General features: G+C 47.5%; 1 protein-coding gene across 5 annotated transcripts in view; it reads left to right on the top strand.

Moving 5' to 3' along the window:
* Positions 1–13,690, top strand: part of DAB2IP (DAB2 interacting protein) — a 230,449-nt gene that overhangs the window by 31,049 nt on the left and 185,710 nt on the right. For 4 of the 5 annotated variants that reach the window (XM_033138343.1, XM_033138341.1, XM_033138340.1 and 1 more), the window contains exon 1: positions 6,195–6,418. The exons of the other annotated variant lie outside the window; for it this stretch is intronic. In XM_033138343.1, coding sequence (XP_032994234.1) covers positions 6,298–6,418 — 121 coding nt within the window. In that variant the 5' untranslated portion in view covers positions 6,195–6,297. Of the gene's footprint in view, positions 1–6,194; positions 6,419–13,690 lie in introns of those variants that run through there. 5 annotated transcript variants of the gene reach the window in all.

Raw genomic sequence — 13,690 nt, 5'->3', positions numbered from 1 at the left:
GCCCCGAGATCTTTGGACGAAGGGCAGTATACAAATGAATTAAATAGATAAATATCTGATTAAGGCAAGTTTGTGGGAGAAATCTGATTCAGTTCACATTTAAAGGCCTGCTTACCAAATCCACTATGTGAACTGAAGCGCAGCAGCCGTCCTTCGAAATTCACACTTCTTCGAATTTTGCACTGCAGTTCTCCAGCTAAGTGGTGGGGTACAAAAAATGCATATGCTGAGGGTGAAGCACGCAAATGAATGTGTATATTGACGAAAATAACATACAAAACAATGCATGATATTAGGGAATATCGCTCTGCAAAAAAAAAAGTCCAAAGATAAAATTGCACATAAAAAGGTATTATAGTAGAAGAAATTCACACAATGTCTCTGTGATACAACTTTAAACAGTCGTGGCTTTCTGCAAAGACTTCTGCAACTTGCAGTTTGTTCAAGGTGCTGAGAGTTGTTAGGAGACCCTGTATTCCAGAGCTACAATTTTCAGAGTTCCCTGGGGAAAGGGCTTGATTGTCAAGTCACTCTGGAATTTATGTTTCTGTGGGAGGAATAAAGATCTCTCAATGATTCTCAGCACCCTTAGCAAACCACAGCTCCCAGAATTCTCTAGGGAAAGAGCAATGACTGTATCATAGTGCTTTAAAGGTATGGGACAAATATGCTCACGAATTTTCATGGGGACTTGGGGGGAAAAGGGGGGGGCGAATTGCAAGCTGATGTAGATATGTGGAGAAATGAAGACCTGAGAGAAACCAAAACTGACAGATTCACCTGTCCATACTTACAATTAAGGCCCCCCCCCCAACATTTAGCAGCCTGCCTGCCCTCAGACAACTAACTCCCTCTGTGTCAGTCGCTGCCTGGGCTTGAACCAGGAGCCTATTGGGCTTGGTCCACAGCCACCTTGGGTGGTGAGCCACCAGCGTATCCCTTGGCTGTGAAAGGGCTTGCAGGACCTAGAGTCAGGGTGAGGAGCCTATAGCTAGATTCAAATGAAAAGACAGAAGGTTCCAACTAAAAGTTAGGAAGAACTTTCTCTGGGTAAGAGCTGTTGAACAGTGGACCAAACTCCCTTGGGAGGTGGAGGGCAATCTGTTGTTGGAGGTGTTCACACAGAGGTTGGATGGCCACCTGTCAGGGATACTTTAGATGTGATCCCTGTGTTTTAGGGGGCTGGACTAGATGGCCTTTAAGGGATCCCTTCCATACCCTCCAAGATTGCTGTGATAAAAATAGGGATGTCCTAAATACTACTACTACAACTACTACTAGGTAAAGGTAAAGGGACCCCTGACCATTAGGTCCAGTCACGGACGACTCTGGGGTTGCGACGCTCATCTTGCGTTACTGGCCGAGGGAGCCGGCATATGGCTTCTGGGTCATGTGGCCAGCAGGACTAAGCCGCTTCTGGCGAACCAGAGCAGTGCACAGAAATGCCGTTTCCCTTCCTGCTGGAGCGGTACCTATTGATCTACTTGCACTTTGATGTGCTTTCGAACTGCTAGGTGGGCAGGAGCAGGGACCGAGTGACGGGAGCTCACCCCGTCGTCGCGGGGATTCGAACCGCCAACCTTCCAATCGGCAAGCGCTAGGCTCAGTGGTTTAGACCACAGCGCCACCCGCGTCCCCACAACAACTACTACTACTAATACTATTTATACCCCACCAATCTGACTGGGTGGCTTCCAACATGTATACAAACAAAATAAAACATTAAACTTAAAAACAAAAAAACCCTTCCCTATATGGGATTGCCTTCAGATGGCTCAGGGGTTGGATAACTCCATACCCTCCAACATTTTTCTGATGGAAATAGGGACATCCTAAGGAAAAGTGTGGCATTCTGGAATCAGATCAGAAACTGGGACGACTTCTGTAAATCTGGGTCTGTCCCTAGGAAAATAGGGGCACTAGGAGGGTCTGCAATTCTGACTCGTTGTTCCTTGACCACAGCTCTCATGACCTCCGGTCACTGGCCATGCAGGCTAGATAGCTGCAGGTTCCCAACACCTGTGCTTTTGTGCCCCTCCAAGATGGCCATTGGCTCTTTTCAAAAGGGAGACTTGCTGTCCTGGCCTGGCCTTTGTTTGGCCCATTTCCCCCCACAACTGGATCAGGTAGAAACCTGGTGCCAACACAAAGTTGGTGTTCTCTCATTGTAATATGGGCACATCAGGATCAGGGATAACCGTAGCTAGAAGGGGGCAGCCCTAGGGTGGGGGCACCATGACCCTGGCACTCTATCCAATGTGAAAGAGCAGTCTGCTTGTATGTACACCCAGCCCTGTGACAGACAGATAGCTAATCACAGAGCAGGCTTGTGAAGTTGCATTTTTGGCAGGTTTTTTATGGATACGAGGGCCAGGCAATTTTGTTTCTGTTGGCTGGGGATTCTTGGGTCAGAACAGAGTTCACGGCAGGGGGCACAGGTTGCCCAGGGCACCAGCAGTCACTGGGTAGCAATGTGTCCCCTGCCAGCTCTTGTGAATGATTGATCTCGGCCTCTCTGTAGCTGGCAGAGCCCTCGGGCTATGAAAGGCTGTTCTCACTCGGGAAGCAAACAAACCAATATTAGTGTCTCCCTGCAGCCATCTTAGAATTTTCTTTGGTGCTGACCCAGCAATTTCTGACGATCTTGCACAAACCACTGCAAGTTGAGGAATAAATCTGAGCTCTCGAAAGTCCAATTGCAAGCAACATTTCCATCCTCCCCCTAAAAAAAATGGGGTGGTGGGGATTGCAGCAAAGCCTTTTAGGGACAGGAGCAAACTGCAATGTTCAGTGATTGGAAATCTCTCTTGAGCCAGAGAACCTTAAGGTAATTTTTGCTGAATGTCAGGCTATTTCTATCTGAGTATAGTTTTAATGAGTGTAATAGAATGAAGCTGAAGGAAAAAGTTATCTAGTGGGAACATTCAGCTTGGATTTTCTGGACCATCGTGAAACAGCAGTTTGTGTGTGTAAAATTCTCAAACAGCTTTGAGGGGCTCTCTGGCAGCCTCCTCCTTCTTGACAACAGCACCGTTCCATTGTCACAGCCCAGAAGCCATTTTGTTTTTCCCACGGTGCCCTGGAGTGCACCAGAGCATTGTGGACCAAAATGGCAGCCACCACACACAAAAATGGCAGCTCTGACTGAACATGAAAAGGGAAAAATCACCTAAAGTTCTACTGGTGAGCCCCACTTCAGTTCTGTGGGATTACCAACCTCATATAACAAACATGCTTAAATCTAATCAATGCATGACGACAGAGTAAATGTCCTGCCAGCCTTAGGTCACTTTGGGAATAGGTAATGAAGCCTGTGTTCCCATCTCGGTCTACCTGATGAACTCAGTGTGTGAAAAGACTAGCATGTGAAGAACATGTGCTCTTTTTCTATGCTATAAGAGGGAATGTTGGGAGGAACTTGGAAGGGGGTATTTTAAAGGTCCAACAACCTAAATTTCCACACTTTACTCAACTGCATATTTTGTAATTTTAAATCTCTGCTGGGGTTTTCCTGGCAAAGAGTACTTGCTCCAAACTTGGATCCTGGCATCGTCCTGGATCTTGGACTTCTTTTCCATCTCCCTTTTTTTCCTGTGCCACCAGTGAATCCCCCAAAGGGACTGTCAAATTTGAGGGGGCCACTTTGCTCAGAGTGGTCGACTTGATGGCATGCTGGTCTTGGTTGGGACTTGGGAGTGGTTTTACAATCAATCACCCTTCAAATGAAACTTTGGGAATTGTAGCTTGTTATGAATTGAAGTTCTCACCCTAGGCCACTAGGGGTGTGTGTATATAGTTCATTCTGCTGCAGTTTTCACTCAGGTCCGCACATGCAAATGAGGGATTGAAAAGTGACGTTCAGGGATTGGGTAACTACAGAAAGTTGTTACTGTTGCTTTGTAGCTGAGTTCTATATAAGCAGGCTGCTGAGCCCTTCAGCTCACTTCTGTTCCAGCCTGAGAATAAACAAGAGCTGCTTGGAAATCACTGTGTCGCCTGCTGTGTCCACCCACTACTTAACATAGCTCTTTGAGGGGGGAAAGGGGTCGCCTAACAACTGCCTGATATCAACAGGTGGGTAGTTCCAAAGTGTAGGGGTGCTGCCACACCAAAAGGTAGAATTCTTACAAACCAAGGACTGCATTGGAGACCTCCTGCATGCAAAGCAGGTGTTCTGCCACTGTGCCACATACCAGCTCCCAGCACAGTTAGTAGAGCATGAGATCCTTAATCTCAGGGTTGTGGGTTCAAGCCCCACCTTGGGTAAAATATTCCTGCACTGCAGAGGGTCGGACTAGATGATCCTTGTTGTCCCTTCCAACTCCACAGTTCTATGATCCTATGGATCATGGCTCACCTCAAGCTGCTGCCCACCAGGCAGTCCAGCCACACCGGTCCCTCTTTGTCAGAACAATGACCACGACCCTGGCGTCTTTTGTTTCTTGGCTCCCCTTTGACAGCTGCCTCTGGCTCAGCCTTCACACCTGCGGGGGGGGGGGATGCACACACACACACACACACACACACACCCCTGTTGGCCATCCATGATTTGTCACCACCACCATTAATCATTCCCATTGTGCTTCCGTTCTGCTCTAATGGGGAGTGGTGGTATTGGTGGGGAAGAGTGTCATTAATCTTTTTATATAAGGGCCCTTATCTTCTCTGAAGCACTTCTGTGAGGCTGGCCATTTATTTCCACCACTTACTGGCTCCTTGAAACGCTTCTTGTGTTTTGCGGGAGAGGGAGCCTTGCTCTCTTGTTTCTTGTGGAGAGAGCAGCCTCTTCGGCCAGCAGGTAAACATTAAAAGGAGCTCCCAGTGGTGGGGTGGCCCCTCACTAACAGACAGGGCGGCAGAGAAGGCGCAGGCATCTCCCCCCCCCCATCTGCACCCCACAGGAAGAGCAGGAGTCATCTGTCAGCCAGCTGTGCTCTTGTTGGCTTGACCTGAACATGATGTGTTGATTGGAAGCCCTCTGCAGGGCCTTCAGAAAGTTACTTTAGGGTGCTTTGTGTGGAGCTGCAAAACCTGGCCTGGACTCTTAGGAGGAAGGATGACTGAAGACCAGCTGCAGGAGAACAACCAGGGGAGGAGCGATACCATGCCTCTGCCCTGGTGGGGGGGCTTCCTGGAGCAACCAGGGTCGATGGCCACCTGCCAGGCAGGTGAACTAGGTGACCCTCGGGAGCTGCCTTCTTACCTTACAGTTCTATGATTCTGTGACTGCTGTGGGAAGCAGGGTGGTGGGCTTGCCAGCGCTTCACCGTTCGAAGTAGAGCCTCCCTATTCAGAAGCAGTCTACCTCAGAGTATCATCCAGTGATGGTGATGTAAAACTATTGTCCGTGAACTTCTCATCCCATCATGGATTCAGTGAGATCCAGCTGCCAGGCTCCGCTCTCTTGCTTCTGAGGTAGCACACCAGAAAATACTGCCTGGGCAAACATGGTTTCATAGGGATTCTTTATGGATTTCTTTATGACATTTATCTCCCGCCTTGTCTCAGGGCAGCAAACCATGCATTTGCAAAACAATACACTTAAAAATAAGCTAAGGAACACATTTAAACCATTTATTTGTCATTTTCGCCCCTTTGTGATGCACACTTCCTCAATGCAATGCGTCTGCTGTGCATGTTTTGGCCAGAGAACTGCATCAACAAAATCTGGAGAAGTGTGAAATTTTAGGGAAATTTGCACATTGCTTCAGGAAGCAGAAATTGGGCGGCTTCACGTTCAAATTTGAGCTGAATTTCTCTTTCCTACCCCCTACCTAAAAGGGGTTCGTGGTGGAGATGAGACACGGATGGGTGGAGGCCGGTGGTGCCACTGCCAGCTGGAGACCAAACAAGAGAGGAACCCAGACATCCCTGGGAGTGGCGGGAGTCCAGTCCAGGATTTCCCCCTTCTTAACTTGCTCACAATCTCCTGCTTCCTTTTCCCAACTCTTGAAAAAAGAGCTTATCTTTGAAGAGGAGAAGGGGGGTGGGTGGGAATGGTTATGTTGTGTTTATCTTGCCTGCTGAGAATGTTGGAGTCATGGACTGTGTTCCTGGCTTTTATTTCTGAAATAGCCCGTGCCTGCCTTTGAGGACCCCCAATTTTTTAATTGTTATTTCTCCCTACTCCTCTTCTCCTTTCCTCCCTCCCTCCCCCTCCTTTTTAAAACAACAACAACAACAACAACAATAACTTTCTTCCGTAAACTGAGAAGGTAGAAAGATCCGGGTGGGGGCTGGCCTTGCACATAAGAGAGAGATCTAAAGAGAAAGAGAGACAGAGTGAGGCAAGAAGACATGTCGGTCAACGGTAGGAGAAGTTGTGGGAGACCCTCTTACTACTACCGACTGCTCCGGAGATCACGTCTTCAGAGGCAGCGGAGCCTGTCCAGAAGCAGGAACAGGCAACTGAGCCGGGGTAATTTTCTCTAGCCGATGTTTTCCTTGATTGAAACGGTAAACCACTTTTTTCCCCTTTTCTCAATCTGCTGGTTGATAAGGCACATGGATAAGACTGGGGGTCCTGGGATTTATGAAAGAACTAACAAGCGGCGGATACACGGTGTGGAACTCTGTTGGTGCAAGGAGGACGGAAACTATTGGATTGTTCAGCAGAGAACTATTTCCAGGTAGAAAGACAGGTTACTCTGTTGCACCTTAAAGGGGAAAAAAGATTTTGTTATGGCTCAACAGAATTGTCAGATTATAAGCAGAAACAAGTGAATTTTGCTTTTATCCCCTCCCCTTGTTCCTTTTGTTATCTCCCTGGTTTGCTGTGCCCCTCCCCCTAAATTTGGATTCAATCGAAAGAATATCCTGCAACTGCAGAGAGTTGGATTAGTTGATACTTCTGCATTGCAGGAGATTGGACCAGATGACCCTTCGTGCCCCTTCCATCTCCACAGTTCTCCGGTTCTGGAGTTCTGGAATCAGAGCTTGTGAGTTTACCTTGGCTTTCCATTCCTTCAGTCAAGGGTATCACTAGGTACTTAGATGACTCAGGGTGCAAGCCCATGGCACAAACGTCACTCTGGACAAGTTGAGATGGTGAGTGGCTGGAAGCTCCATGGCTCTGAGCTTTGCAATGCTCCCAGCTATGTCAGAGAGATGTTTTTGAGCTTTTTAAAAGGAAATTCGTCAAAATCTCCATAAGTCCAGATGTAACCCTAAGCTTTGTTATAAGCAAATGTTAATTTTTTCTTTTTCCAATTATTGTGTGTGTGTGTGTGTGTCAAAAGAGTGGGAAAGGGCAAGAGTGTTGGCAGATTCAGGATAGATAAAAGGAAGTGCTTCTTCATGCAGAACTAGCTGTGGAATTCCCTTCGCCCAGGAGGCTGTGATGGCCACCAACCTGGGTGGCTTTAGAGGACAATTCACGGAGAAGGATAGGGTTGTTGATGGCTGTTAGCCACTATGACTATGCACTGCCTCCACAGTCTGAGGCAACAATGCTTCTCAACATGGCTTCCTTGAAGCACATGGACTGAGGTTGCCCTTATATTTGGTCCTGCTTGCTGGTTTCCTACAGGTTACCCACTGTGTGAACAGGATGTTGGACCACATGGGTCATTCTCCTTAAGTTGGTATGAAGGACAAAATGGTTTGCACGCAAACACACACACACAATGTCCTGCAATGCACCTGAAAACAGCAGAGTAGTACCTGGGCTGTAGGCCAGGCTGTGTGGCACACACAGAAGAGGACTCACAGCAGGGAGGACAGCAGGAGGACTGTCCCCCCTGCTCCCCAGCATCTGCCATCTCAGGCAGTGGCCTCTCTCTGCCTCATGGTAGGGTCAGCTCCATCCCAGTCTGCCTCTTAATAGTGCCCCTGCCTTCACTTCATGTGTATTTCCTTTCCTCCAGGCACGTCCAACAGGTAGATCGTGATCTACCGGCAGATCACTGGACGTCTGTGGTAGATCACTGGTAGATCAGTGGCTCCCCCCAAAGAAGCTGAACAACTTCGGATCTCCTAAAAAAAAAAAAGCTCGATATTTTGGCCCTTCACTTCCCCAAAACGAGCCTTCCCTCCTCCCTAAAAGAAGCTCATCAAGTTTGACCTGAACCCCCCATAACAGGGCTTTCCTTCCTAAAAGAAAGCTCAACAACTTTGATCTGAACCCTCCAAAAGGGGGTAGATCACTGCCAGTCTTTAACTCTGTGAGTAGATCACAGTCTCTTGGGAGTTGGCCACCCCTGATCAGGTTGTATCCAACTAAGTTATACTCAGTGCAGACTTGTTGAATTAATGAACCGAAGTTAGTCAAGTACATCAACTCCAGTGGGTCTACTCTAAGTAGGCTCATATTTGGCTACAACTCTACATCCAACAAAATGCCGGATGGAACCCAATGTTGATGGAATCATAGACTTAACGTCCAAAGCTTAGAACCAGGGTATACTTGAATGTCTGCATAGATCTTTAGCGGGGGACCTCCTGTGGGTGTCTCAGCTGTCTGAGGGCCTTGTGGGTGGTTACTGTGTGGGGCAGATTTCTGCTGGTAGGGCATGAGACTCTTACCCTCAGGTTAATGGGTTTGAGCCCCACCCATTGGGCAAAAGATTCCTAATTGCAGGGGATTGGAATGGAAGACCCTCTTGGTCCCTTCTAACTCTACAGCTCTATGGTTCTATGATTCAAGAGGATGCTTTGCACTGGAGAGCCAGTGTGGTGTAGTGGCTAAAAGCGGTAGACTTGTAATCTGGGGAACCGGGTTTTCGTCTCCGCTCCTCCACATGCAGCTGCTGGGTGACCTTGGGCTGCTAGTCACACTTCTCTGAAGTCTCTCAGCCCCACTCACCTCACAGAGTGCTTGTTGTGGGGGAGGAAGGGAAAGGAGAATGTGAGCTGCTTTGAGACTCCTTCAGGTAGTGATCAAGCGGGATATCAAATCCAAACTACTACTCCTCCTCCTCCTCCTCTTCTTCTTCTTCTTCTTCTTCTTCTTCTTCTTCTTCTTCTTCTCCTCATTATTTCAGCACCAGGCAGAGACTTTTATTACTTTCTCAAACATTTTAAATGCCATTTTAATTCTGCTGACTGTTTTATGATGCTCTCTGGGATCTCACAGCCTTTTCCATTTATTAATAATGTTGTGCTGGCATTTCCATTTTAATTGTTTTGCTGTTTCTTGTAAACCGCCCTGGGTATAAAAAAATACCTTATAATAAATAACAGCTAAATAATAAGGGCAGTGCCAATATTCCTTTCTCAAAAACCTTGTGTGTGGAGAGCCTAAAACACTGCTAAATGGAAGTCCTGGTGTGATGCTACACGATCGTCAAACGGCTGTATCTTTTCTTGCACACTGACCCTCATTCTCCTGCACACCAGTGCAACTCCCGTATTTTAGGGACTTTAGGGAATTTTTGCTTTAGGGAAAAGGTAAGAGGTGACAAGAGAAACATATGCAATTGTGAATGGCATAACGCCTCTCGTAACACTAGACCTCGTGGACATCCAATGAAGTCAAATCTCAGAGGATTTAAGACAAATAAAGGGAAGTCCCTCTTGATGCAACACAGGGTTAAACTAGATATCTCTCTCCTGCAGGGAGACACTAACTTTGTTGTTTAGTCGTTTAGTCATGTCCACATCTTCATGACCCCATGGACCAGAGCATGCCAGGCACTCCTGTCTTCCACTGCCTCCTGCAGTTTGCTCAGACTCATGTTGGTCGCTTCGAGAACCCTGTCCAACCATCACGTCCTCTGTCGTCCCTTTCTCCTTGTGCCCTCCATCTTTCCCAACATCAGGGTCTTTTCCAGGGAGTCTTCCCTTCTCATGAGGTGGCCAAAGTACTGGAGCCTCAGCTTCAGGATCCGTCCTTCCAGTGAGCACTCAGGGCTGATTTCTTTGAGAATGGATAGGTTTGATCTTCTTGCAGCCCATTGGACTCTCAAGAGTCTCTTCCAGCACCAGAATTCAAAAGCATCAATTCTTCGGCGATCAGTCTTCTTTATGGTCCAGCTCTCCCTTTCATACATCACTTTAAAAGAGGGTTAGACAGATTCATGGAGAAAGCTATCAGTGGCCCCTATCCATGATGGCTCTGCTCTGCTTCCATAGTCAGAGGCATCAATGCTTCTGAATACCAGTTGCTGGCAACCACAGGAAGAGAGTAGGTTCTTGTACTTGGGTCTTGCCCATGGCTTTCTCATTGGGGCATCTGGGTGACCATTGTGAGGACTGGATGCTGGATGAGATGGGCCATGGGCCTGATCCAGCAGAATCTTCTTATGTCCTTAGAAGTATACTTATTTGCATATTATATTGATACTCTTCTTTTCCTCCCACAACCTCAAGATGGTTCTCATCTTTCCATCCCTTGCCCAATCTTATCCTCACAACTTCTCTGTGAAATAGGTTCAGCTGAGGCCACTCGGTGGTCACCCTCCATGGCTGAGGGGAGGATTTCAACCTGCATTTCCTTTAAAAAAAACCAACAACCCCCAAAACAAGTGACTATTAAATAGATGGATACTATGGCAGGAAAAGGCTGTTGCTTTCATACCCCACTGCTTGGCCACTGTGGGGGCGAAATATGCTGGATCCAGGTGCTGGGCTCTTCCTTGAGGCCCCACTTCCAACTCTGTAATTCCCATTGATTTGAAACTCCCTGGTGGCTACCTGGGGAGAGGTGGGGATCCTCACCTTCTCTGGAAGTCAAGGTTACCTGCAGAGCTCCTTTCAACTAAAAACAAACAAACAGGATGCTGAACAGATTGGTTGAAAGGTCTTGGGAATCTTGAGGCTTCCAATATAAGGCTGCCCTGAGGTTCTTGCCATTTGTGGTTGAAAACAATATACGAAGCATACTTGATGAAAGTAGATTCCTGACTTACTAGGTTGGCAAAGTCTATCTCCTGTCTCCCCCCCCCATTTTTTTTTTAAATCCATTGCATATATGCTCCAATATTTCCCCTCCTAGGTGCTCAAGGTGGCACAGCATGTGGTTCTCCCCCCCCCCATTTAATCTCCACAACAACCCTGTGAAGCGGGTTAGCCAGAGGGAAACAGTGGCTGGCCCAAGGCTTCATGTGGCTGAGTGGGGATATAAACCCTGGCCTCCCAGGTCCTAGCCTGGCACTCTAACCCGGGGGTCAGCAAACTTTTTCAGCAGGGGGCTGGTCCACTGTCCCTCAGACATTGTGGGGGGCTGGACTATATTTTTTTTGGGGGGGTGAATGAATTCCTGTGCCCCACAAATAACTCAGAGATGCATTTTAAATAAAATGACACATTCTACTCATGTAAAAACACACTGATTCCATCTGTGGGCCGGATTGAGAAGGCGATTGGGTGGATCTGGCCCCTGGGCCTTAGTTTGCCTACCCATGCTCTAACCATTACATCACACTGACTCTCTTTTGACATTGGAAGTGTGGCTCTTTAGGACGGTACAGTGGGCAGGTGGCCTCCTCAGCATCTCCTGTGCTAGGCTTCACCAAGCGATGTGTGCTTGATTTTATTTTACTGTCCCTTCATGTGCTTGCTCATTCGGTTCATTCATTCAACTCCAGGCAGCTACTGACCCAGTTGCGGTGTTAAAAATAAGATCTTACACTCTCCCTCCCAGGACATGCTCATTCCTGCTGTCTTCCCCCACAGTGCACACATTAATGCAAGCACATTTGCACACAGAGAGAATTGTAGAATTGTAGGCTTGGGAAAGGATCCCAAGGGACCATCTAGTCCATCCCCCTGTGACGCAGGGATCACAGCAAAATAACCCCTGGCAGATGACCACCCGCCCTCTGTTTAAAAACTGTCCATTGCCACCTGTGGCCATCCATTCCACAGTCAAACAGCTCTTACCCTCGGAAGGCTCTTCCTGGTGTTTAGTTGGAATCTCCTTGCAAGGTGAATCCATTGGTTTGGGTCCCCCACGCTGGAGCAGGAGAGAACAAACTTGCACCCTCTTCCGTCTGACAGCTCTTCAGATATTTGAAGATGGCTGTTGTATCTCCTATCAGCCTTCTCTTCTCCAGGCTAAACATGCCCAGGCTCAACAGCATTGGTGGCACCCGTGGGTGCAGGGACTTTCCTGACCACCTTGCCAAAAATGCCTTGCACTGAGGGAAGGACCCCACTGGCACTTCCAAGAGAAAGGTGTGGGGTGGAGAGCCTCGCCAGGCAGTCTCTGATGGCATTGGCGGCATCGCCAGCAAGCAGAGGCAAACAAGCTGGGGGCCAGGGGCCGGGGGCAGTTTCCAATCAGAAATTGCCTCAGAGAGTTGCCTCAGTTTGCTACCTGAAAGGGCTGGCCCTATTTATGAGACACAATAAGCATAACGTGAGGGTATTCATGAACTCCATGAGAGAATCTTCTCTTCTCTTTCCAGACATGCAGCTTCTTCAGTCCACCACCTTCCGGCTATGGGGGCGAGACCACCCAGGGGTTTCCCCTTTCCCTGCTCTTTTCTGAGTCATGCCTTACCTAAAATCTGACAACACAAGGAAATTCATTCTCATTCCTACTGACCCTTCCCTGAGAGTTATTCATTTGTGAGGCAATGTGACTCACGGGGCAGAAGAGAAGCCCAAACCGTGAGTTTAATCATGAGAAATATTGGCTATGAGCAGGGAGGGGAGCCCTGGAATGTTGGCAGGGGCAAGTGCCGTTTGCATTGGTCAATAATTTATTCTAAGCGGGGGGATTCATTTCATAGACACAAAGCTGTCTCCGGGAATATGTTAGTGGCATGGAGCAAATCTCCTTTGAGGAAAGACTGCAGTGCTTGGGACTTCTTTCATTTAGAGAAAAGGTGAGGAAGAGGCAATGTGACAGAGTACATGATGTTAATTGTAGGGGGAAAACTCATAAATCTACTTTTAAGTGACAGCCCACAAGGTACAGCCACCAGACAACTTTTGGGGATCTGAATTTTCAGATTTGGAGCAATTATTTCTTCTTCTTCTTCTTCTTCTTCTTCTTCTCCTTCTCCTTCTCCTTCTCCTTCTCCTTCTCCTTCTCCTTCTCCTTCTCCTTCTCCATTGAATTTATATACCACCCTATACCCGGAGGTCTCAGGGCGGCTCACAGAAAATATTCTTCCTTGCAGATGTAACCACAAATGATGCCCATAATTTGTTTGATTACTTTTATTTTAAAATCATTATTTAGATGTCTCCCCATAACACAATTTTTTTCCTGGGTAGTTTATAGGTAAGACATAAAAATCAAAATATACCCAGCAAAAGTCACATCCTCTGAAGCCCCCCTAATCACAGCAAAGATTTGGCATTTGGGCTAGTGGTACCAACAGCAAGGTGAAAGGAGGAAACTTTGCAGAGGTGTTGGTGTTTCTAATGTATTCTTAATCTTTGTTGGAAGCCAGCCAGATGGGCGGGGTACAATTATTATTATTATTATTATTATTATTATTATTATTATTAGAGATTTGATGGGGTGAGGGTGGGCATGTAGGAGAGGAAAGCGGGGGGGGGGATACATATGCTGCACCCAGAAGATGTTTGGCTAGCTCTGCGTTGTTGTATGAGGAAGAATGGAGGCATATTCCTCTCCTTCTAAGCTTGAAAAGAAAAGCTGGCTACAAGGAAACGTGACCTTCCTTGGCCTGGACATTTCAGTGATGAGAACTGTAGGCGACCCCTGCTCTGCCATTTATTACACACTTTGGAAATGGTCTACGCTCTGGGGAAGGTGGGGCCCAGTGCCCTAGGG

The sequence above is a fragment of the Lacerta agilis genome, chromosome Z (assembly GCF_009819535.1).
Source record: "Lacerta agilis isolate rLacAgi1 chromosome Z, rLacAgi1.pri, whole genome shotgun sequence".
Taxonomy (NCBI): domain Eukaryota; kingdom Metazoa; phylum Chordata; class Lepidosauria; order Squamata; family Lacertidae; genus Lacerta; species Lacerta agilis.
Note: the sequence above shows the minus strand (reverse complement) of the source record. Positions and strands in the feature narration are given on the sequence as shown.